The 26,668-nt window shown below is 36.7% G+C and overlaps 2 protein-coding genes across 2 annotated transcripts in view; one reads left to right on the forward strand and one right to left on the reverse strand.

Moving 5' to 3' along the window:
* LOC140167875 (serine/threonine-protein kinase mTOR-like) overlaps nt 1-26,668 on the reverse strand; it is a 245,616-nt gene that overhangs the window by 171,649 nt on the left and 47,299 nt on the right. The window contains exons 22-28 of the mRNA XM_072191165.1: nt 26,552-26,638; nt 12,129-12,279; nt 11,805-11,824; nt 10,678-10,790; nt 5,055-5,310; nt 3,917-4,054; nt 310-452 (exon numbers count right to left, since the gene is read on the reverse strand). Of these exons, the coding sequence (XP_072047266.1) occupies nt 310-452; nt 3,917-4,054; nt 5,055-5,310; nt 10,678-10,790; nt 11,805-11,824; nt 12,129-12,279; nt 26,552-26,638 (908 nt within the window). The remainder of the gene's footprint in view (nt 1-309; nt 453-3,916; nt 4,055-5,054; nt 5,311-10,677; nt 10,791-11,804; nt 11,825-12,128; nt 12,280-26,551; nt 26,639-26,668) is intronic.
* LOC140167867 (uncharacterized) lies at nt 15,340-18,724 on the forward strand. Its single transcript, XM_072191157.1, has one exon. It carries the CDS (start codon nt 15,872-15,874, stop codon nt 18,722-18,724), a length of 2,853 nt encoding a protein of 950 aa, XP_072047258.1. The 5' UTR covers nt 15,340-15,871.

Consider the following 26,668-nt stretch of genomic DNA (forward strand, 5'->3'; position numbering starts at 1 on the left):
TTTAAGCTTGCGATTTGATAATGCAGACCTATGTCACTACTGAACTTGAGGCTAAAGCAATTTATAGTGTAACAGACAAGTTTTTAAGATATTTTCACAAAATATCAAGAGCTATCTGAAGAACCACTGAACAAATACTTATTTTGTTTGTACTCATTTTAATGCATTTTTCATGTTGATTCTAAATATAGACATGAAAATTTACAATTCTGAAATTTTTGAATTTTTAAAAATATTTGAAACTGTCGTCTGCAGTCGACACCCATGTGGAGAGGATTAAATCAACATCATACCATGAGAGATACCAACCTTGCAAGTGGATTATAAGTAGCAGCTAGAGCCCAGCATGATCTCAAAGCATGGGAAGGAGATTCCTTAAGTAATTCAACACTAAGTCTACGAAGCCACTCAACCCAGTCATCTCGAGACACTCTTCTGGTCACAGCCCATGCCTGGAAATAAAGCAGCAAAAGAGACTTTATATATAGACGAGAACAAAAATCAACCTTTTCTACGGGCGTACAGGTCTTACAAGTAAGGTCGGTCGGTCGCACTTTTTTTTTCTCAGCAAATTAACTCTAATTCACCAAATTCTGTGAATACTGTAAACGTGGAAATTTCTGTGTGTAAATTTTTGCGTTTTGCAAAATTCAAACTCTTTCACCTGTTTTTATTTTTGCGATTTTGAGCTTCCTTACATAGGCCTACATACAAAAATAGCATATTCGCGTGTTTTTTAATTTGTGCTAGTTCAATTGTGCGCGAAAAACTCGAAAATTAATGTAGCGCAAAAATTTCCCCGTTTACAGTACATTGCAATATTCTTTTTTTTTTTCCTCGCTTCACACACATTTTTGTTTTCAGTCCAAATAAATCTACTTTTTGTTAAAAATAGCTCATTTTACATGCATAGAGCAATTTCCCTCAAACTCAATCCACTTTTGGCCATAAAATAGCCACTTCTACATGCATACAGCTAATTTTTTTTAAATCTGGGTCGCTCTGGCCCGTAGAACTGGGTGTTTTTTTCATCACCGAAAGTTGTTATGTACAAAGAAAACCATATTCATTGTTGAATGTAGACTACACAATCAATTTTGCCTTTATTCAGTATTAAATTACACTATTTAAATACAACACAATATTGTCAATATAGCATGTTTACCCCATAAACAAGGAAGTAGTGTCCTCAGCTTAATTGGGTCACATCATGAACTGTGTTATTCCAGTTGAAATTCTTACACCCCCTATGGAAGGCATGACCTTAATCTCTCCTACAGGGAGTGTGAATTTTAAATACAGTCACCCATTCCGGTAACCCCATTTGAAATTCACACTCCCTGTGTGGAAGATTACAGTCATGTCTTCCATAGGCAGGGCCTTTCCGACCATTAGGCCAGGTAAGGCGGTCGCCTAGGCGGCAAACGCAGAGGGCATAAAAAGAAAAAAAAAAAAAAGGAATGGAGAAAGAGGAGGGAAGAAAAAATGAGGGCGGATAAAAAGAAAAAATGGGAGGGATAAAAAATACAGAAAAGAAGGAAAACGGTCGTGGACAGCAGTGGCGTAGCGACGGGGGCCCTGGACGCCCCTAAAGCTATGAAAGTCAAATCATTTTAAAGATCAATTTATAATTCATTATAGGCTAAATTTATTTGTAAAATCAATATATAATTCATTATCAGCATAATTGTTTCAAGAATCGGGGTGAGGGGCATCATTATGTATCCCTAGCCCTGTGCATCACAAGCCCTAACTACGCCACTGGTGGGCAGTAAAACTGACAAGTTTTCAAGGGGGTAACCACCTTCAACACTCTTTGGTATGCTTTGGTGGGGCGGCAGGGAGAGGCTTTGTCTAGGGCGGCAAAATCCCTAGGAACGGCCCTGTCCATAGGGGGTGTATGGATTTTAACTGAAATAGCCCATTGGCACCCATTCAGTAAATAACAAGAACAGTTTCACCATGCATGAAATACTAATTTGACCCAGTTCTTTTTATATGATAAGGCAAACAGTATGTCTCAAACCTTGTGAAGATTTGAAAATTCAATGTGGAATGTATTGTTTTCCTTCCCCCAAAAAAATACTTACAACCCAAATGGTTGATGAAGTCATATAAACGAAAGTCTTTTCCCTCCCCACTTCCCTTAACGTAAGTGACAAATATCAAAAATTCCAACCCGGATTCATAGGATACAGGGGCGTCGCTATGGTGGATGGAGACGTGGAGGGGGTGCGACAGTGTAAGGATATTGATCATGTTTATGGAAGAAACCAATATTCTATTTTCTTTTTTTTAAAAATTTCTTCATACCTTTTTTTTGGCACGAAAAAAAAATGATTTGCTGGATTTTCGAATAAAAATTAACTTACAAATTGCAGGTTGCGAGTACTGCACTCTATACTGATTTGAAATTTGAAACAACCACTATAACATGTCAATATCATATTTCAGACAATACTAAAATTTTAAAATTATATATTAAATCCTTAAAAAAGGATCAACTACTTTTTTACAAAAGTAATCGGACTTTTTGACCCCCTCCCGCCTTAACGAAAGGATTCTGTTTATACTTAAATTATAGGACTTCATCAAACTTTTGGGTTGTTCCCTTATTCACATAATGAAAATTTTTTGCCAATTGAAAGTGTCAGCTACACAATTCTGCAAACAAATACTTTTAAACATATTTTTACAGACATTGTAGGGTATTTCTGGAAAAAAAAGGAAACTGTATAAAAAAAAAGTTCTATTTCGCCAAGACAAATATCCACCACACAAATGAGCAAGGAAGCATTATGGTTTTTTTGACTGATCAGATGCCTTGTTTGGCAAGTGTATAACTCTGCTGAAAATGACATCAAAATCAAATTCTGGGGACAATTATATTTACACTCCCTGTGTGGAAGATTAAGATCATGTCTTCCACAGGGGGTGTATGGATTTCAACTAGAATAGCCCAATGCAGTATGCAAACCATGGAAGTGCACTAATACTGCAATGGTAAAAAAATCCAAAACCACAAAGAAATGTTAACAAAAGTTTAAAAAGTGAACTCAAGAAAACAAAAAAGATATATCATGCTTGCTTTGGTCATATCCATGAACAGATTTTCCCAACATCTGGGTTCAATGTGACTTCCCATGATGCATTTCTCCTATTCCAATTTTCTGAACTGATTTGCTACTAATGTAATGTGGGTCGATTATGACAATACACTATGGACCACAATGGCCTCATCCCAATGCCATAGTTCAATAACCTCAATTAAACAATCATATAATAAAATTTGACCTCAAGTTGCGGAGTATGAGCTTGTGTACCCAAATTTCCAAAGTCATTCAATGAATGTGCAACTGTATTGGGGTTAAAGAAATGTGCACTGATAGATGAGCATGTTGTGGATCCTAGTGATATGTACCTCAATTAACAGAGCACATCCAGATCTTGCAAAATGTGTTTTTTTCTTAACTATCAACCCATGTTTAACCAGACTAATCTCAATATGAAAACAAAGGGAACTTGTACAAAGTACTGGGAGCGTCATTTGGTGTAATGAGGTGATGTATCGTGTTGCAAAGGATTCTGGGAAGGGTAAAATATCTGACTGTGACTTATCACACCATGTAATAAAGGTAATTTTCCTATGAGTCATATACAAACAGGAACTCGTATTCAGATTCAATGATTTATTTAGTTTAACCCCCTGAGCACTACCTGCTGATCTAACATTGCCTCTGATAGGTCAATTACATATTTTCACTTCAATCACCAATCAGAATGGATCTTTGCAAATAATTCACCCCAATTTTTTGGTGTGGTGAAATTATTCTAACAATGTTGCTGATTGGTCCGATTGATAATGAAAACTTCTTTTTGGCCAATCGGCAGGTAGTTCTCATGGGGATAAGCCTACCTTTGTCAAGTTACTGGTGCTGACTGGAAGTTTCTTGATGGTGATATTCTCCATACCAGAGCCAGACGCCTCTTCCCTGACACTTCTCCTTTCCCTAGCACGCATCAATAGCATCTCATCTTCTGCAATAGTTGTGCCCTGTACAGAGACATTAATATCTTGTGAGAGCATTGAAATGTTGTCACACAATTTTATGTTTTGAGTCATAATGGCTAGTGGTCTTTGCAGAGGGGCTATATGAAATATTTTTTATGTATTGTATGTCACTGGTATGTATGATCTTTTCAAAAATGTCCACCTGAAACATATGTGCCCCCCCCCCCCCCCCCACACACACAATTTCTATCTTACCTTGAGAACTAATGTGTCATATTTCTGCTGAAATATCCTATGTTTTGATAGTATACATGTACACACACCCCAACCCCCTCCCCCAACCCCCACCCTCACACACACCCACCACACACATTTTCTATCTTACCTTAACAATCTTAAGAACCAATGTGTCATATTTCTGATGTGATATCCTATGTTTTGACAGCACACATCCACACACCCCTAACCCTCAACCCACTCCTCCTTTCTCCCCACCACACACACAATTTCTGTCTTACCTTGACAATCTTGAGAACCAATGTGTCATATTTCTGATGTGATATCCTATGTTTTGACAGCACACATCCACACACCCCTAACCCTCAACCCACTCCTCCTCCCTCCCCACCACACACAATTTCTATCTTACCTTGACAATCTTGAGGACCAATGTGTCATATTTCTGATGTGATATCCTATGTTTTGACAGCACACATCCACACACCCCTAACCCTCAACCCACTCCTCCTTTCTCCCCACCACACACAATTTCTGTCTTACCTTGACAATCTTAAGAACCAATGTGTCATATTTCTGATGTGATATCCTATGTTTTGACAGCACACATCCACACACCCCTAACCCTCAACCCACTCCTCCTTTCTCCCCACCACACACAATTTCTGTCTTACCTTGACAATCTTGAGAACCAATGTGTCATATTTCTGATGTGATATCCTATGTTTTGACAGCACACATCCACACACCCCTAACCCTCAACCCACTCCTCCTCCCTCCCCACCACACACAATTTCTACCTTACCTTGACAATCTTGAGAACCAATGTGTCATATTTCTGATGGGATATCCTATGTTTTGACAGCACCTTGTTCACCATAGGGATAAATATCTGATATTTCTTGCCAAGTTGTAACACCAAAGACGATAGAGTATCCATGGCAACTATGCGAAGGTCAGGGGTCGAATCCAAGGTGCGCACCAGGGGGTGTATGATGCGAGAAGCAAAGTCTGTGAAGTCTAGTGTGTCACTCAAGCGATCAATAGTTTCTAACGCATTACTGAAAGGAAAAAAATCGTAAAATTCAACTAGCTGTTGTGACATTAAGATACAGGCATTATAGTCAGTCAACTCAGAAGTACAAAGTAAATCTGTGGCATCGGGGGTCGATGCTTTGCGTCACACACACTGCGTGTTAAAAAATCATGACACATAAAGAGTATGGTGCTCTCGGCAAGTACAAATCGTGCAGCAGTTGGCGTGCCAAAGAAGCATTTACACACACATTGCACTGAAATAAGTATTCTCATACCTCCAGTTTCCGAGGTCTATTTACTTTGTACTTCAAGTGTTTATTCCATCCCCTTGTTAAGTTTATAATTGGTGGAAAAAAATGACACTTGATCATAACATCATGCATTGATATAGAATTGCTCCCAGCATATTATTATTATTATTTCATAATTCCCGCCTATGAGAGGCACAACCCCGAAACAGGGTATAATAAAGTGAAAGAAAAAGTCAATTTATAAGCACACAAATCTTTTCACAAAAGTCACAAAAAATCACAGCTATAAGAAGAACAGTCACCCAAAAGCGCTGTGAAAAAACAAGATTACTGCACTATACATATCAGGCCCGTAGCCAGCCCTCTGCGTTAGGGGTTTCGTTTTTGCATGGCATTCAATAGCTGCATATACGACAGCTGCACATTGCGTTACGCCGTGACCAGCGTATGCTTATGTGATTTAACGCAAGAGAAGCTCAGACTTAACTGATGCACAGTAGCCAAAAATACTGTAGAGTGGTTCCCTTACCTTCTGACATTGAGTGGTATATCAGGTGAGTCAAAGAGTTTTCTTACCTTCTGACATTGAGTGGTATATCAGGTGAGTCAAAGAGTTTTCTTACCTTCTGACATTGAGTGGTATATCAGGTGAGTCAAAGAGTTTTCTTACCTTCTGACATTGAGTGGTATATCAGGTGAGTCAAAGAGTTTTCTTACCTTCTGACATTGAGTGGTATATCAGGCGAGTCAAAGAGTTTTCTTACCTTCTGACATTGAGTGGTATATCAGGCGAGTCAAAGAGTTTTCTTACCTTCTGACATTGAGTGGTATATCAGGCGAGTCAAAGAGTTTTCTTACCTTCTGACATTGAGTGGTATATCAGGCGAGTCAAAGAGTTTTCTTACCTTCTGACATTGAGTGGTATATCAGGTGAGTCAAAGAGTTTTCTTACCTTCTGACATTGAGTGGTATATCAGGTGAGTCAAAGAGTTTTCTTACCTTCTGACATTGAGTGGTATATCAGGTGAGTCAAAGAGTTTTCTTACCTTCTGACATTGAGTGGTATATCAGGTGAGTCAAAGAGTTTTCTTACCTTCTGACATTGAGTGGTATATCAGGTGAGTCAAAGAGTTTTCTTACCTTCTGACATTGAGTGGTATATCAGGTGAGTCAAAGAGTTTTCTTACCTTCTGACATTGAGTGGTATATCAGGTGAGTCAAAGAGTTTTCTTACCTTCTGACATTGAGTGGTATATCAGGTGAGTCAAAGAGTTTTCTTACCTTCTGACATTGAGTGGTATATCAGGCGAGTCAAAGAGTTTTCTTACCTTCTGACATTGAGTGGTATATCAGGTCAGTCAAAGAGTTTTCTTACCTTCTGACGTTGAGTGGTATATCAGGTGAGTCAAAGAGTTTTCTTACCTTCTGACGTTGAGTGGTATATCAGGTGAGTCAAAGAGTTTTCTTACCTTCTGACGTTGAGTGGTATATCAGGTGAGTCAAAGAGTTTTCTTACCTTCTGACATTGAGTGGTATATCAGGTGAGTCAAAGAGTTTTCTTACCTTCTGACATTGAGTGGTATATCAGGTGAGTCAAAGAGTTTTCTTACCTTCTGACATTGAGTGGTATATCAGGCGAGTCAAAGAGTTTTCTTACCTTCTGACATTGAGTGGTATATCAGGCGAGTCAAAGAGTTTTCTTACCTTCTGACATTGAGTGGTATATCAGGTGAGTCAAAGAGTTTTCTTACCTTCTGACATTGAGTGGTATATCAGGTGAGTCAAAGAGTTTTCTTACCTTCTGACATTGAGTGGTATATCAGGCGAGTCAAAGAGTTTTCTTACCTTCTGACATTGAGTGGTATATCAGGTGAGTCAAAGAGTTTTCTTACCTTCTGACATTGAGTGGTATATCAGGCGAGTCAAAGAGTTTTCTTACCTTCTGACATTGAGTGGTATATCTATTTATTTATTTATTTATTTATTTATTTATTACACTTTATCACTGGCACAGAATTACAAGAAATATATAATATTGCACATAAGTTACATCAAAAATTACACAATATTATGAAAGGAACATTTGTTTTAAAAGTCCAGTGAATGGCTGGAGCGAACAGGTGCCAGGCACCTCTAAGACGGAGCCACCAAAACCAGAAAAGAAGGGAAGGGAAAAATAAATTAGAGGGGGAAAATGCAGGTAAGTTACATTTGCCTGCAATTTGGACAATTACAAAAAAAAGAGGTCCAAGTGCAAACAGAAGTTGCATCAAAGGTGCGAGCAAATTTGGACTGGTAAAACTCCAAAACTTGGTGCTTAAATGAAGCAACAGAATTTGTAGATCTGATAATACTAGGGAGCTGGTTCCAAATGGGCACCATACGCTGAAAAAAGCCCATCTTGTGGCACTCAGTTTTAGAAAGCTGATTTACCAGCAACAAAGGATCAGAGGAAAATCTGGTGGTGGGACGGTCTTTTGTTAATACCATTAAAAACTACATAATCATCTAGATTGATGTCATATAATCCCAGATTGCACTTGAAAAATATATTGAGATCAACATATTCTCTTCTAAAACTTAATGGGAGAAGAGTTAGCTCTGTTAACCTTTCTTTGTACTCAGCCTCGGGATAATCTAAAATGAATTTAGTTGCCCTTCTCTGGACCCCTCAACCTTCTGGATGTTGCGCTTTGAGGTACCACTCCAGAGGGGACTGCAATATTCCAAATCACTACGAACCAAGGCTGAGTACAAAGTCCTGGATACATTACGAGGGCATTGAAGCCAATGGTGCGTTTAATCATACCAAGTTTTTGTTACACTTTTTAACAACCCTGTTAATGTGATCATCCCAAGTGAAAGACGAGGAAATATCAAGACCAAGATCTTTAATGGAACTAACACGGTCTAGAATGGCCCCATTCATTTTATAATCATGACGAATTGCATTCCTACGTCTGGTGATTGATATGATCTGGCATTTAGAGGGATGAAAATGGAGATCCCAAGTTTTGCTCCAATTAAATAATGCATCAATATCACTTTGGAGCATGTGACAATCAGAGACATCAGAGATGTTTTTATAACATTTAGAGTCATCTGCAAACAAAGCTAAAGAAGAATTCTGGGCAACACTGGGCATGTCATTTATGTACAAAAGAAAAGCATAGGCCCCAATATTGAACCTTGGGGTACCCTGAAACAACTGGAAGCCAGTCGGAATTTACCCCATCAATAACAACCCTCTGCCTCCTCCCTGTTAAATAAGCGCGAAACCAATTGAGGAGGTCAGAATGAAAGCCAAAAGATTGCAATTTGTGAAGCAACAAGCTATGACAAACACTGTCAAAAGCTTTCGAGAAATCAAGATAGATCATATCAACTTGCCCAGCGTTGTCCAGAGTAGAACTGACTTCATGAAAACGGATAAAAGCTGTGTCACAGTGGAGCGACCTTTGATAAAACCATGTTGCAGATGGTATAATTGGTCTTTAATTATGGGAACACTTGATCAAAAATAGCTCTCTCCATCACTTTTCCACATATACACAATAGTGACACAGGTCTATAATTTTCAGCACGTTGCCTGTCAGACTTTTTAAAAACAGGAACAACATTGGCTTTTAACCAGGTCTCAGGCATAATACCAGAACTCAAAGATAAGTTAAAAATGTGGCACAAAGGAAAAACAATTTCATGAGCGCATTCTTTCAAGACCCTGGGAGATATCCCATCAGGACCAATAGCTTTGGAAACATTTAAATTGCACAAGATCTTGAGGACATCACATTCGTTGATCTGAATATTACCCAGTGAAGGATGTTGAAACCCATGTATCTTTGGCAACTGTGTGTTGGAAGTTGGCTGAGTAAAAACAGAATAAAAATAGTTGTTAAAAAGAGAAGCTTTTTCTCTAGCAGTTGTAGCTGTGATGTTATCCCAGCTGATAACTTTTGGAAGAGATTTGGATTTTGTTTTTGATCTAAAAAATGACCAGAATCTCTTGGTGTTATCAACATGATATCAGGTGAGTCAAAGAGTTTTCTTACCTTCTGACATTGAGTGGTATATCAGGCGAGTCAAAGAGTTTTCTTACCTTCTGACATTGAGTGGTATATCAGGCGAGTCAAAGAGTTTTCTTACCTTCTGACATTGAGTGGTATATCAGGCGAGTCAAAGAGTTTTCTTACCTTCTGACATTGAGTGGTATATCAGGTGAGTCAAAGAGTTTTCTTACCTTCTGACATTGAGTGGTATATCAGGCGAGTCAAAGAGTTTTCTTACCTTCTGACATTGAGTGGTATATCAGGCGAGTCAAAGAGTTTTCTTACCTTCTGACATTGAGTGGTATATCAGGTGAGTCAAAGAGTTTTCTTACCTTCTGACATTGAGTGGTATATCAGGCGAGTCAAAGGGTTTTCTTACCTTCTGACATTGAGTGGTATATCAGGTGAGTCAAAGAGTTTTCTTACCTTCTGACATTGAGTGGTATATCAGGTGAGTCAAAGAGTTTTCTTACCTTCTGACATTGAGTGGTATATCAGGCGAGTCAAAGGGTTTTCTTACCTTCTGACATTGAGTGGTATATCAGGCGAGTCAAAGAGTTTTCTTACCTTCTGACATTGAGTGGTATATCAGGTGAGTCAAAGAGTTTTCTTACCTTCTGACATTGAGTGGTATATCAGGTGAGTCAAAGAGTTTTCTTACCTTCTGACATTGAGTGGTATATCAGGTGAGTCAAAGAGTTTTCTTACCTTCTGACATTGAGTGGTATATCAGGTGAGTCAAAGAGTTTTCTTACCTTCTGACATTGAGTGGTATATCAGGCGAGTCAAAGAGTTTTCTTACCTTCTGACATTGAGTGGTATATCAGGCGTAGTCAAAGAGTTTTCTTACCTTCTGACATTGAGTGGTATATCAGGTGAGTCAAAGAGTTTTCTTACCTTCTGACCTGACATGGAGTGGTATATCAGGCGAGGCAATGAGTTTTCTTACCTCCTGACATTGAGTGGTATATCAGGTGAGTCAAAGAGTTTTCTTACCTTCTGACATTGAGTGGTATATCAGGCGAGTCAAAGAGTTTTCTTACCTTCTGACATTGAGTGGTATATCAGGCGAGTCAAAGAGTTTTCTTACCTTCTGACATTGAGTGGTATATCAGGCGAGTCAAAGAGTTTGACAACAGGTGGGAGCAGCAGGTGTAAGTAGTCATCAAGATTAGCACCAAAATTCTGCATGGCATTCAACAGCTGTAAAGGAACAACAACATCAATTTAATAAAAGGTGGCTGGTCATTTTGTCTGTACCATCTAAAAGAAACATATCTCAGACCTAAAATATTACTGGGTTAATTATGAGAAATGAGTTTCCTTTAATGCCAAAATCTCAATTTTGATGGCTTAAGTGGAAGATTGAGGCTGTCAATCGAGTCACCCACCTTCAATGAGACAATCAGAGATTTTGTGTACAAAATCTACTGCTTCACCAAACGATCAATTCGTTGTTGTAGTGCACGTTAGTAACCATTGGTTACTGCTCCAAGCCTGGGCTCATACACCTGTTCGAATTTTGATATGCCATAGGCTTTGTGTTGTGATCATTTCGATCAGTGGTTCGTAATAAAGAAAGCGAGATTGACCTGGCAACGGCCATATTGTAACGTTCACTACAACAGCGAATAAGCTGAAATGGATTAAATTGATCAAAATGCATAGCTTAAAAGTTGCCTTCAACTCAACTGGTTGCCATTTGATGCAATCATTTATAGGTTAATGAAAGCATATTACTTGTTGGGAGAGAAATTAGACAAAATAAAACCCCCCCCCCCCCCCCGAGTGCATTAGACACATCAACATCAACGCAAGTGCATTATTTTGTCTAATTTCTTGAGCAACAAGTAATATGTGTTCGTTAACCTATTTCATACACAAGAAGAAAAACAACACATAACAAAATTATCACTAAAAATGCTGGAAAATAGAACCAAATATAACCCGCCTGAAAAATGAATTAATCCTTCGCGACGCGAACACATGCAACAGTACTTCGCATACTGCATTATACAAAATCAATGCACTCCGTATACTTTTCTAATAGGCTGCTTTGATATAGGAGTGTATGACCACCCTCCCCTGTCTGTTATCATGCATAAATACTCTCAACATCTGAGGTACGATACGAGGGAGGTACAATTTGAATTCTCCTCCAGTGCTACAACAGTCTGGTCTACAAGGAGGATATTAACAACCCTAGTAGTAACTCACCTTAGTCGTGACCACCCTCCCTGGCTGTTATCATGCATAAATACTCTCAACATCTGAGGTACAATACGAGGGAGATACAGTTTGAATTCTCCTCCAAGCGCTACAACAGTCTGGCCTACAAGGAGTATGATAACATACATGGATCGTAGTAACTCACCTTAGTAGTGACCACCTCCCTGGCTGTTATCATGCATAAATACTCTCAACATCTGAGGTACAATACGAGGGAGATACAGTTTGAATTCTCCTCCAAGCGCTACGACGGTCTGGCCTACAAGGAGGATATTAACATCCTTGGTTGTAACTCACCTTAGTTGTGACCACCCCCCTGGCTGTTATCATGCATGAATACTCTCAACATCTGAGGTACAATACGAGGGAGGTACAGTTTGAATTCTCCTCCAAGCGCTACAACGGTCTGGCCTACAAGGAGGATGATAGTGTTCTGTAATGGGCTGTTGACAGTCCAAAAATCCTGCAATAAATCAAAACAAAATGGTTGATCAACAAATATATCATCCACTGGGCATGTAACCAAATTCTTCCCTCCTTATCCCAGTTATATCCTTTTCCCTTATTTCCTTCTCTTCCTCAATATTTTCCATTTTCTTCCTTTTGCTACTCTCCTCTACTCATCCTTCTCTACCTCTACCTCTTCTTTCACTCTGATCTTTTAATAGAATCATCATCTTTAGAAATAATGTAAGTGACAGAATTTGTTCATGCAGGACAAACTATAAAGAATATAGAAATACATAGATTACAGAATATATATCAGTACATAAATTAAACAGCTTGGTTTGAAAATATTGTTATCCAATTTCAAATTAATTAATTTTACTTTTGAAATTTGATAACAATTTTTGGACCACCCTGTATTTTGGACTCTTGATGAACTATCTGATCCTTAGCCAAAAAGTTTTGTGAAGTGTAAACAAACTTTGGCAAATGTAAATTTCAGATGAATTTAAATGTGATAAAATGCACCAAAAACACGTCTTTGTAAAATCTGTGTTTTGTATTATGAATCTAAACTGTGTTAACAAAATAATGATACAAACACAAAATGTTTTGAAATATCAGAAAATGTCGGGTTATAGAAAGGGTATATAAAGGGTGTAAAATGTTTTAATAACATTCAAATCATTTTTGAAAATCAAAAATATTTTAACGTTGGTCTAACCCTGGAATTATGGAAACTTTTTTGGTCATAACTGCTAAATTGCTCTAAAGTATAAAAAGTATACATAATGGCAAACACATGACAAATCCATCTGTGATGTCAAATTCTAGGAAAAATGATCAGTTTTGGAGAAAAAATATATTGTTTTAAAACATTTTTTACCCAAATGTTTTCGGACATTACAAAAAGAGTTTTCAGTAATTTCAAAAACTAAATTACAAATTTCTAGGAAGAAAAGTTTTATTTTGACCAACTTCAACAAAGATTGTCAAAGAATAATTAAAATTTGGATGAAATCATGCTTTTTATGATTTTTTATCAAATTTTTGGTGAATATTTCTCTATGGTCAAAATCCTATATGGTGGATCAAATATGATGTTTTTTGTTTGGATTTGAAAATGTGTCTAAAGTGGCTAGTTAACACATTTCTTGTTCACACAATGGAGCCTTTCAATATCAAAATCAGAAGATGAAGATTTGAAAGCTCATAATTTCCTGAATAAATGTGTATTCTTTTGTACAGTTAAAACCTTTTCCTGGTTTACAAATTAAGTTCAGTTAAGGGAAGGGGTATGAACGTTTGAACAGTATTTATTTTGGGACACTAGAGCACATCAGACATATCGAATTGCATTCTGAATATGAAGAATGTACTTCTGATATCAAATAATTTTGATTTTTGAAATTGCAATGTAATACACATTTTATGGCAAATCATTAAAAATTGATATTTTTGATATTTAACAGTACTAGAAGTAAACTTTATAAATCTGATGATTTATACTTAAAGTGTATGTAGGTGGGATGAAAAGCCGACGATCAATTGAAAATTTTGACCTTTCAGATTGAAGATATGGATTTTTTTTCCCAAAACACCAAAAAAAATTAGGTCTTTTTTTGTAAAAAATCCATAAAATATCAAATTTTAATAATTTGTCATAAAATTTGTATTATATCGTGAATTTCAAAAAATGAAAATTATTTGATATCAGAAAGACATGCTTCATATTCAGAATGCAATTCGATAGGTCTGAGGTGCTCTCATGTCCCACAAAAAATACTGTTGAAACGCTCAAAACGCTCATTCCAGATCCCTTAAGTTGGTCAAGTAAAAAGAACTGTTTGTGAGGAATAAAGGATACAGTAATAATATTAAAATCTGCAAAAACTACAACATATGTGACGTGTCATGTCAAAAGGAGACACTTTTGGGCAGGTTATCAATTTTGCAGTTTTTACATATCTTAAATATAGAGATATTTTGCTCCACAACGCCGTTTTCCCTAATGAAATCGGACATTCCTAAGCGAAGATATTGATTTCGTAAGTTATGGTATTATAAAATTGGAAATTGAGATATCAGCCTTTAAAAATATTATTGACAATGTTGAGAGTAGGAATTACCTAGAAAAATGTCTCCAAAAATACAAGATGCCAGTTATATTCGGTCTGAAACTATCAGACAATATTTTAAACATTAATAACATCACAAATTATAACAAACCCAAATTGTGAAAAAATCTCCCCGGGCAGATTTTTGGCTATTTCTCCATTTACGATCCTGCCCAAAAGTGTCTCCTTTTGACATGACACGTCACATATATAAATATAGGGGAAATACCTGAAAATTTTGCTGACAAACAGCAAACAAAAATAGAATCACAAGTAGGACTTGACTTGGTATGACTTGGTATAAATGTCAAGTTTAATTGTCATGGTATTAAATCATTTGAAAGGACAAAAGATGTAAGTGAATGCATGACACAATCAGGTACCAGGAAAATGGTGTCAAACATTCAAAACAAATGATTTGTTATTGTATGTAGGGAGGAGTGTTATGATGTAATTGTGACGCATGTGAAATGAATATTGTTGCTTGGTTTTCACCTCTTTTGATATAGACCTAGTTTGATATAATGATGTACCTTCAATGTTAAAACTTGTTTAATTGTGACGCATGTGACCTAAATTCACGCTTGTCGCCTCTTTTGATATGGACCTATTTTGATATGATGTTATATGATGAAGTAGCTTTAAGTGGAAAAGTTTAAAACTTGTTTCATTGTGACGCATGCAAAATGAATACCGTTGCTTGTCGCCTCTTTTGATGTACCTATTTTGAAAAGATGACGTTAGGTGGAAAACTTTAAAACTTGTTTAATTGCAACGCATGTGCAATGGGTACTGTTGCTTGTTACCTCTTTTGAAATGGATCTATTTTGATCAGATGACGTAGGCTTTAAGTGGAAAAGTTGAAAACTTGTTTTATTGCAACGCATGCGCAATGGGTGTTGTTGCTTGTTACCTCTTTTGATATGGATATATATATATATATGATGTAGTTTTCAAACTTGTTTAACTGCTGCTGATTTGATCAAAGCATTTGAAATAACTGGAGTTAGTAATACATACTCTACTGCTGCTGCTAGTGGTGGATCAAGTTCAAGGGTATTGGATCAGATCAATATGTGTCGCTGAAGTTTTTCAAATTCGTTGGATGAAACTTGCCACTGTTGTTGTGGGAAACAGTTCCATCCAATAGTTCCAAATACATGAAGTAAGTGCACTATATATGTCTATATTCAATTGCAAATTGAATGAAAATGGCAAGTTCACCGTTAAGGAAGTACTGCTTGACTTTAGTGGTTAGCCTTCAACTGTTATACTTCACTGTGGCAAGTTTGAATGCTACCACTTCTCCATGGGAAAATGCTACAATTAATGCCTCCTCATCTTCTTCGGTCACAACCACACCTACCAGAGCTGTGGATAACTCGGTAGTAGACACAGCCATGCCTACAAATCTGTCAGTCCAAAAGATAGAAAGCTCTCAGATGACTTCATCTAAACACATTCCGACAACAGCAGCAACGAGTTCATGGTATGAAACAACATCAGCGCATAAAAACAACAACACACATAAACACAAACGGTACAACAGAATTCAGTGTTCGTGGACAGAAAACTTTGCCTGAACATGCAACAACAGCAGCTACTTCTTCTTGGTACGGAACAACATCAAGCTTAAAAACCACATCGCGCATTAAAACAACCGGAACCACAGAATTAAGTACTCGCAAACTGAGAACTTCGCCTGAACATGCTTTGACAAAAGCAACAACTTCTTCCTGGTATGAAACAACTTTACAAAGGAAAACCGGTACCACCGAATTCGGTATTCGTGAACCGGTTTTGCCCGAACATGCTTTGACAAAAACAGCAACTTCTTCCTTGTATGAAACAACCTCACAAAAGAAAACAAGCAGTGCCACCGAATTTGTTAATCGCGAACCGACAACTTCGCCTGAACATGCTTGGACAACCGCGGTAACTTCTTCCTGGTATGAAACAACATCACACAGAAAAACAACCAGTACTACGGAATTCAGAATTCGCGAACCAACACCGACTGTACATGTACCAGACAACATAACCGAATGCTCATTTGATAATCCCATCTATTTGAATAGTTCCATTACCATCCAAACAGGTGAGGATAAAAGTTGCTCCATATCCGCCCCATCCGGAATGGGTATACACCTAGACATCCTCCATTCTACTGTCAACTGGTCTTTGAATGAGTATTTCTATATACAAGTGGGTAGACAGGAAGAGTGTTGGAACAAAAGTATTGTTGCATTTACGCGTCAAGCAGAACCATGCAGCGTCTTTTTCACAAGCAATAATTTGAGTGTGAAAGGTTCAAGTACGTTGCAAATCCAACCAGTTCCATCATTGGATGACGGTAGGATTCAACATGGTAAACTTTGTGGCGGAACCTCTAGCGCGGGTATTACAACCATCCGGAGTACCTGTAGAAATGTGAATAATTTTGATCTTGTGTATCATGGTATTATTAAATTCTCAGAGGCATATGTTTTGTTTACTAACCCTATAGCATCACCATCACTCTATCGTCTATTCGATTTTTACACTACCCACAATAAACTTCCATCAAATGGGCTTAACTTTCCAATCAAGTATACTGTGTCAGTTGCAGAGTTACCTCAATGTTCAGCACTTTGTTCCTGCATACTGAAACATCTTGAATTTGAAATCCAGTGCTCTCATGTCAATCAAAATGATAACATTTTTCTTGTATATGAGACTAATAATTTTGAAGCCCTGCTTGGATCGGATCGAAGAATCATCATAATTGCTCCTGGTGCCTTTCAAACATTTCAGAGAATCATCTATCTGTATCTCTATGAGAATGAGATAAGTGTTATTCAGGATGGGACCTTCCTAGGTCTTCATCAAGCCAAGGTAATAGATTTATCAAGTAATAGGATATTATATCTAACTGAAAATTCCTTTCTAAGTTTGCCTTCTCTGACACATTTGTATCTAGGCAGTAATATGTTAAGTAAGCTAACTGGGGATATGTTTCTTAGTATGGGTAAGTTACAAATACTGGATTTGCATACAAATAAGATTGAGATATTGGAACCTGATACATTTAGTAATCTTACTGATTTGATAGGATTGGGACTAAATGAAAATAAGTTAACAGAGCTTAATGAAAACTTATTATATGGGTTACACAAATTGTCCTATTTGTTGCTTGATGGAAATCAAATTTCACATTTGGAACCTGGAATATTTGGGAATACAATTGATTTGACAGTATTGCTACTGAATAACAGTATTTTAACAGTACTAGATGCTAACTTATTCCATAGGTTACACAAATTGTCCATTTTGAACCTTCATGGAAATCAAATTTCACATTTGAAACCAGGAATATTTGGGAATCTATCTGATTTGACAGAATTGTCACTGCATGATAATAACCTAATAGTATTAGATGCTAACTTATTCCATGGGTTACACAAATTGACAATTTTGTACCTACATGAAAATCAAATTTCACATTTACAACCAGGAATATTTGGGAATCTAACTGATTTGACACAATTATCACTGAGTAACAATAACCTAATAGTATTAGATGCTAACTTATTCCATGGATTACACAAATTGTCCCTTGATGGAAATCAAATTTCACGTTTGGAACCAGGAATATTTGGTGATCTTACTGATTTGACAGTATTGTTACTGAATAACAATAACCTAACAGTACTAGATGCTAACTTATTCCATGGGTTACACAAATTGTCCTTTTTGCTGCTTCATGAGAATCAAATCTCACATTTGGAACCAGGAATATTTGGTGATCTTACTGATTTGACAGTATTGTCATTGTATAACAATAACCTAACAGTACTAGATGCTAACTTGTTCCATGGGTTACACAAATTGTCCTATTTGTCCCTTGATGGAAATCAAATTTCCTATTTACAACCAAAAATATTTGATAATCTAATCAAGTTGAGTATTTTGAGATTGGGTGGCAACAATATATCTACTCTTGGTGTTAACCTTTTCTGTAAATTACAAAAATTATCCAACTTGAGCCTTTATGATAACCAAATTGAAATACTATATCCAGGTTCCTTTGATAATCTTACCAACTTATTCATGTTAGATGTCAGTTCAAATCAAATAACAAATTTAGAAGCTGGAATATTTACCAATTTGGAAAAGTTAGAAGTCCTTCTCATAAGTAACAACTCTATATCACATATTGGTAAAAACTTATTTATTAAATTGAAGATGCTTTCTGTTTTAGACCTTAGCAGCAATAAACTGACATCTTTGAACCAAGGTACTTTTACCAGTTTAGTTGGGCTGACAGAGACCTGTTTTGGGAAATTTCTTGCATGTGATAAATGAAGAAATAACAGGACTACACCATCTTCAAAATCTTGATTTGGGAATGAACAAGCTAGCACAGCTTACTCCGCTTGTTTTTGAAAACCTGACAAACCTGAAAGGACTAAGCCTTGCTAATAATCCATTGATCACAATTGAATCTGATGCTTTCTATGGCTTAAATAATTTAGAATTTGTCAATTTAAAAGGAAGCCTGCTATCCAAAATAACTGAAAACTCATTCCTTAGCCTAGGCAGCAGTACCTATGTCGTGGTTGATTTCCAATCAATATGCCAGTGTTTTATTGATAGTAATAATGGTCCAACTTGTGTCCCAGGCCAACTAAGCTCCCCATATTTAACCTGTTCACAGATTCTGCTTAATGACTGGGTTAAGAGTTCAGTTTGGATTATTGGTATTTGTGCACTTATCTTCAATGCACGTGTATTTGTGTGGAGCTTTCTCACAATATGCAACAGAAAGATCAATACTAATATGAGACAAAAGCTATTAATAACAAACCTTGCTTTAGCAGACCTGCTTATGGGAATTTACATGCTCATCATGGCTATTGCAGATCAGATATATGGTGAGCATTTCCCTCTATTTGCAGACACATGGCGGAATAATCCAATGTGCTCATTTGCTGGGTTCTTGTCTATTTTTTCAAGTGAGGCGTCTTTGCTATTACTTGTACTCATAAGCATAGAAAGGTTTTCCGCATTTAAATGCAAATTCCAAACTAAAGACTTGTATTCAACTCGTGCATTTAAAATTGTTCTAGTAATTTCTGTTTGGGTAATATCATTCATTGTAAGTATTGTACCCACTGTCTCGAATGACACAGAGTATGGTTTTTCAGAAGTGTGTATTGGGCTGCCTCTTGTGAGAAAACTGACATATGATATAAAGTACACAGATATTTTTATTGATATAAATTTTAGTAAACATATCAGTGATACCTTACAATCCCATGATGTGCAAGGAACTTTTGATTCTCCAGGTGAACCATTTCTTGGATTTAACACCTGGCCTGAGAAGGCAACAGCAGCAGACCAGACATATCTGCTAAATAACTTGAAAACCAAATCAAATGAAGATAATATCTTAAATAAACCAGATATCATCAAAACTGGGAGTGTACCCTTTTCATACTACGCTATTGGCCTCTTTCTAGGATTTAATGCGTCTGCTGCTTAATCGTTGCATTTTGTTACATCGGTATCTTTGTAATTGTGAAATTTTCACCACATTTGACGATGAGTGTGTCACGGTCAAGGAGGAGGTACGCATGGCTATAAAAATGGGTCTCATCATTATAACAGACCTGCTGTGCTGGTTGCCAATAGTGATCCTTGGCATCTTGGTGCAAACAGGAATAACAGAAGATATCAGCCCAAAGTCATTTGCTTGGATTATAGCATTTGTTTTGCCTATTAATTCGGCCATTAATCCATTTTTATATGCTATGGGACATATAATATCAATATACTGGGATCGCAGTACAAATCATAGATGGATAGATAATAATTATGATCATAACAATATATTTGACAGAGATGAAATGGCAGATGATGAAGAGAATACTGATCATAATGGTCGACTAAATAGTACTCATAGTCAAATAGAGAATAGCGATTATGATAGTCAACTAGAGAATTGTGATAGTCCACTAGACAATTGTGATGATAGCCAACTAGACAATAGTGATCACGATAGTCAAGTTGAGAGAATGTTATCCTTAATTGATGATACAGAAGCCAATAATGATGGCTATCCTGCAGAATCAATTGAACTGCAAACAACAAATGGTGTCAAATAAAAACAAGAGCAATTCACAATTAATATTGAGCCTAATCAACTCCAATTTGTGTAACCCATGGAATAACAAGACTCCAACATGACCTTTGACCTCAAGTGACGTCTGCTTTGCTTTAAACAAGTTCCCCTCTTTTGGTTTATATCCACCAATTTTTAGCCCAATCAGAGCTTTTTCAAAATTTAATAAATATTGAGCCTAATCAAAGAAATTTTGAAATTTGAAATTTAACCTTTGACCTAAAGTGAAAGTGACCTCCACTTTGCTTTTAACATGTTCCCCTCTTCTGTGGGTTTATATCCACCAACTTTGAGCCCAATCAGCACTATTTTAAATTTGACCCCTAAATGACCTGAGACCTCACCCTTTCATGTATTATAAGCCCCCACCCAATGATCATTGATACCAATTAGTTTGAATTTAGTACCAATGATACTTTTGGATTTTTTTCTTTGGGAGCTGGTTCCTCCTTTGTTATGCAATATCTTTAGCAAATCACCGTCTGCATCACTTACTGTCTATCTCAAAAGGCTGCCTTTTGTGATTTTTATGATTATTATTGTTGTATTTCATATTGTTATTTTATATTTCTGCATATTTCTTTCTTTCATGAATGGACAATGGACATAATATTGGGATGATACCTCAAAATAAAGTTAATTTTACAGTGTATCTCATCACAATTAGATGAAAATGAAAAAAAAATATCTCAAAAGGCAGCCTTTTGAGATACGGCAGTATGTTAAGCAGACGATAAGAGGATCAGTAGTTTCCTGTTCATTCACTTTGAACGTGTTTCTACAGGCGCTCCGCTAAGTTACCGCTAAATGGATAACGGTATCTTACCGTTATCTTACCGTTTAACCTGCTGTTTCCACAGACAGGTTTTTGCCGCTATGCGTGTTCATACCGTTTAAGCTGAATGACGTCATGTGATGTCCCTCTACCCTAACATGACTAATATTGGTTTTAGTTATTTGCATCGTACCAACAAACGTGTTTTAAAAGTATATTTTGTCATACCGTACCTTTTACTGTAGTATGACCAGAATCTTGCATCGTAGAATTAATGCTAGAATGGATTGTTTAATGGCTGATTACTGCTAAATAATCACTTTTCTTTGTTATATTTTGCAAATCAACAGATGTGGCATTTACAAATTTCCGTGACAAACCCCGAATTGTGTGAATTTTTCCATTTTTCCGTATCACGGAGAAATCGTGGCTTTACATAATAGTTTGGACTTGTTATGTTGCCCAGGCTGTTATTAAGGTTTTTATCATGTCGTCCTGTTGATTAACAGCCATTTTGCCTGATTTTGCTCAATAAATGGCAAGTTACCGCTTAGGTCTATTTCTACAGAAATATTTCTACAGAAAATCTACCCGCTTCGTCAACAGCAAAAACCTACCCCAACGAGGTTTCCGTTGGCGTTGAAAAGGCGTTACAAAAAGGCGTTGGAGGCTGTTTCCACAGGAGTGATTAACGGTTCCGTACCGTTTCCAAAACGGTATTTGGCTCTGTAGAAACACGCTCTTTGTTTTTTGGTTGTTTTGCCTCAGAAAGGATATCTTACACTTCCCATAATGCATTTCTTTCATTTCAATTTTCTGTACTGATTTGCTATCTAGTGCAACATGGGTCGATAGTGACAAAATATAACAAAATATGATCATGAACAGAGCACATCCAGATCTTGCAAAATATTTTTATTTCTTGACTATCAACCCGTGCTAAGCCAGTCTATTATCAACATGAAAACAAAGGGAACCTGTACAAAGTAATAGCAGAGTGGCCAACATTTGAAAAAAGGGAGATTTCCTGTTGCAATCAGGGAGATTTGTCAAAATGTGTACATCTTAATGGATGAAACCATTTCCTTTTCAGGGAGATGACCAAAAATTAAGGGTTCTGAAGGTTTAAAAGTAGGGAGTCTCCTGCGAAAAGAGGGAGAGTTGGCAGCTCTGTAATAGGAGTGTCATTTGATGTAATGAGGTGATGCGTCATGTTGCAAAGGATTCTGGGAAGAGTAACATATCTTCTCTGGTTTTGCCTTAAGTCACCTAATTTTTATATCTCAGAATTAACCAATAATCTTGGCTTGCATATAAGTTATATTCAATGGCGATGCCAGGAATTTTTTCGGATGGCGGCATGGGGGTAAAGTGAATTTCAGGGGGCCAAAATTAACAAATTTTGCACAAAATTGAAGAAAAAGTGGAAATTTTTGTAATTTTGGATTTCTACAGGGGGGCAAGAGTTCTGACTGGGGCCATTTGCCTCCCCATGCCCCCTCCCTCGTGGCACCGCCACTGGTTATATTTGTACATATCTGTTTATTTGTAATCTTTACTATTTTAAGATTTGTAACATAATTTTGATGTCTTAATAATCATGTTTGCTCCCTGGGCAACAAGGAAAAACACTGCTGCGCACTGATTGTTTTGATGTCTTTAATATGTTTGCTCACTGGGCAACCAGGGAGAACAGTGCTGCACACTGATTGTCCAAAGGTTAAACAAAATTAATTAATTAATAATTAATCAATGCCCTAGCAAACATTTTCTCCCTTGCATTTGAAATTCTTTTAAGGAATGTTTGATGAGGAAAAAATGAAAATGTTATCAAAATGTAATTGTAACTTATTTTTGACAATCATTTTGCAAAACATTTTGTGGATACTATTATTTTAGAATGTTTTGCAGCAAGTTTTTAAAACATTTTTTAATGTTATTAAAGCCAGGACTTGCAGGATTTATTTTGGGGGTGCAGGACTTAGAAAAAGTGGACCTAAACCCTTTAAAAATAGCCCTTTCTTCCACCAAAATGTGGATCTTTTGCAAATTTTTCTCCCACTTTTGGACTTTTTTATTGGAAAATATAGCGCAAAGTGGACCTTTGTGGATGGGGTGCTACTGCTGCTGCACACTCCTGCACTCCTCACCCTCTACAAATAGGCCTGATTGAAATGTTTTATACCCTTTATATAACATATTAACATTTTGCTGTTCTAGATTGCTTAAAATATGCAAGTAATTTGACATGTTGTTTAATCAGAAAATTGGTTGTTGTTTTTTTTTCTTTCTTTAAATGTTTTATTGCATATCTATTAATCAGAAAATTGTTGATGCATGACACAGGTTCTACAGCTATACATTTATACCATAACATGCATGGACAAGGTCACCTTGAATCAGGTGAATGAGCAGCAGTAATAAGGCTATTTCAGTTGAAATCCATACACCCCTATGGAAGACATGACCTTAATCTCCCAAAGGGGGTGTAGATTTCAAATGGAGTGACATATTCAGGTAACCCCATTTGAAATTCACACTCCCTGCCTAGCAGATTAAGATCATGTCTTTTTATATAGGGTGTATAGATCTAATTTCGCTATTCACAATAAGGCGCCGCCAGCGGTTTGCGAAATAATCGTGATGTATCATGGGAAAAATTAACATGCAAGTTTCAAATCACTGAATATTACCATGCTATTATTAGGAACGATTTGACAATATTTTTTTTTTTATATTTTGACAAATAAAAAATATTGTCACGTGTTCGATATGTAATAAAATGGTAATATTCACATTTCACGTGACATTATTGATGTCGCACCTTTTCCCATGATACATCACGATATTATCGCAAACTAAAAAATATTTCTTATTGTGAATAGTAGAATTGGAATAGCATGATTTGGGTAAATGAAAATTACTATGTGATTTTCTAAAGTTTTACATTTTATGATGGTTGGCAATGAAAGTGCTAACATGACCGAGTTATCATGTATTTTAACATGCATAGTATAATATACCAATCAGTGGCGGTTCCACTCATGGGGGGAGAGGATGGGGGTAAAATCTTCAGTCACAACTCTTGCCCCTAGTTGCCCCCCCCCCCTCCATAAAAAAACCCAAATTACGAAAATATCTACTTTTGCTCCAATTTTTGTAAAATTCCCCCCCATGAAATTCACTTTACCCCAAAGCCCCCCCAAAAAAAAATTCCTGGTGCCGCCGCTGATAACAATGTTGTTTTCCATTACCTTCAACGTAATAAAGTTCATAACATTTGATGCACTTTGAGTGGAGGAACAACTACTGTGTACATTGGGCTATTCCAGTTGAAATCCATACACCCCTATGGAAGACATGACCTTAATCTCCCACACAGGGGGTGTAGATTTCAAATGAAGTCACCCATTCAGGTAGTCCCATTTGAAATTCACACTCCCTGTGTGGAAGATTAAGGTCATGTCTTCCGCAGGGGTGGATGTATTTCAAATGGAATCGCATGATTTGGGTTAGCCAAGGTCACAGCATGAAAACAGCCACAGAAACATTGTAAACAACAGGAAGTGATGCTTATTAAATCAATTTGAAAACATTCCTGAACTTCTTTTTCTTTTTTGTGTAAATATAAATGAATATATTCCTCCTTGAACACCCTTTGAACAATATGCAATGTTTTGTGTTTTAAGTTTGTATTATTGTTGTAGTACATGTAACAATATTTTCATCATATCAAAATAAAATAGACTTTAGAACCAAGTATGTCAGACCTTTGGTGTTTTCAGTAAATGATAGCCTATTGTATACTATGTATAATGTAATAATTACAGTAACTCAATTTTCAAAAATGCCTCCTTTGGCCCCATGGACCAGATCATGTCACATATGAAATTGCTCTTGTTCTTCAAAGAAGAAATTAAAAACTTTTGAGTGTATTTGTGACCATTTGGATGTATTTGGGAGATATTTGGGAGCCATTTTTCGGAGTTTTATATTTTATGATGGTTGGCATTGAAAGTGCTAACATGACCTAGTAAAATAATGTATTATAAAACATGCATATTGTATAAAACAATCAGTGCCGGAGCTATAGGGGAGGGGGATGGGGAAAATCCTCCTTCAGTCTGAACTCTTTCCCCCAGTTGCTCCCCTCCCCCTGGTAAAAAAAAAAAAAAATTACGAAAATACCTCCTTTTGCGCAAAATTGCCCCCCCCCCCCAAAAAAAGAAATGTCAAATATCAAATGTGATATAGTGTTAAAACTTTCATGACAACAAAACCCAGCCCTGCAAGTCCAAGCGACCAGATTTTGTATTTTGGGGTGTTTTTGTTTTTGCTGTATGCATGCATAATTATTCCTTTTTAGGCAAAATTGATTGAATTCGACTGACCAAAGCAAGCAAGAAAAAAAAAATTGCAACTTCTTTACAGATTCTGATTAATTTAAAGGGGTTTGGGGGGTCATTTGCATAAAAAATTCTTTTACAAAGCCTGACTGAAGCCTGAGTCCCATTTTCAGGGCAATGTAATTTCGTAAACAAAACAAAAATTTGAATTGTGAATCATGAAACTTTATCAAGTAACACAGTTTGGCACCTTAACAATTGTCATCAGCCTGTAATAATATCCAAATTTATCTATGAAGTGGCCGAAATTTCAGCACTCTACTTTTCAACAAATTAATCAGGATCGGTGGAGTAACCTCAGTAAACAAAGTTTGTTGTATCTGATTCACTTACTTGTGTACTTTTCAAACATTTTCCGAAGTTTATTAAAAAAATTAAAAATCTATCTCATCAGAGTCATTATATGTGTGTTATTAATGTGCTATTATTAAGCTAATAATCTGCAAGGTGCCGAAACAAAACACAGGAACCATTCATATCAGCAATGACAAAATGGTCACGATCAAAAACCGGATGTATCAGCAGTAATACTGCGTAAATAAATCTCAAATGTGCAGCGAAACTGATCACGCTTTATTACCATAAAGATTCACCTAATACTATGGTGCACATGGGCTTCTTTACATCAGGGTAAATTTAATGTACAGATAGAGAGACCACTCCTCTGAAATCCCAATACGACTTAACAGTCCATGTCCTTATTTGCTGGTGGATTTTTCCAGGAGGGTACTATTAGTTTGTGCCTAAAATTCCACTATGTCAAGGGATCCAATTATAGTATGTGTCATTAGGAGAATCTTTACAGTATTGCTATTGGTATAACTTACCCCAATAAGATCAAAGACATCATCCAGATAGTTTCTGATATGCTGTTTGACAATAGAGATCATGATGCCAAGTTGCTGGAACAAAAACTGGCAAAGCAAAAACAAAATATGTTATAA

This window comes from Amphiura filiformis, chromosome 13 (assembly GCF_039555335.1).
Source record: "Amphiura filiformis chromosome 13, Afil_fr2py, whole genome shotgun sequence".
Lineage (NCBI taxonomy): Eukaryota > Metazoa > Echinodermata > Ophiuroidea > Amphilepidida > Amphiuridae > Amphiura > Amphiura filiformis.

Coding starts and splice junctions, on each gene's coding strand:
- LOC140167867 (XM_072191157.1), top strand. CDS start 15,872: ATGAAACAACATCAGCGCATAAAAACAACAACACACATAAACACAAAC.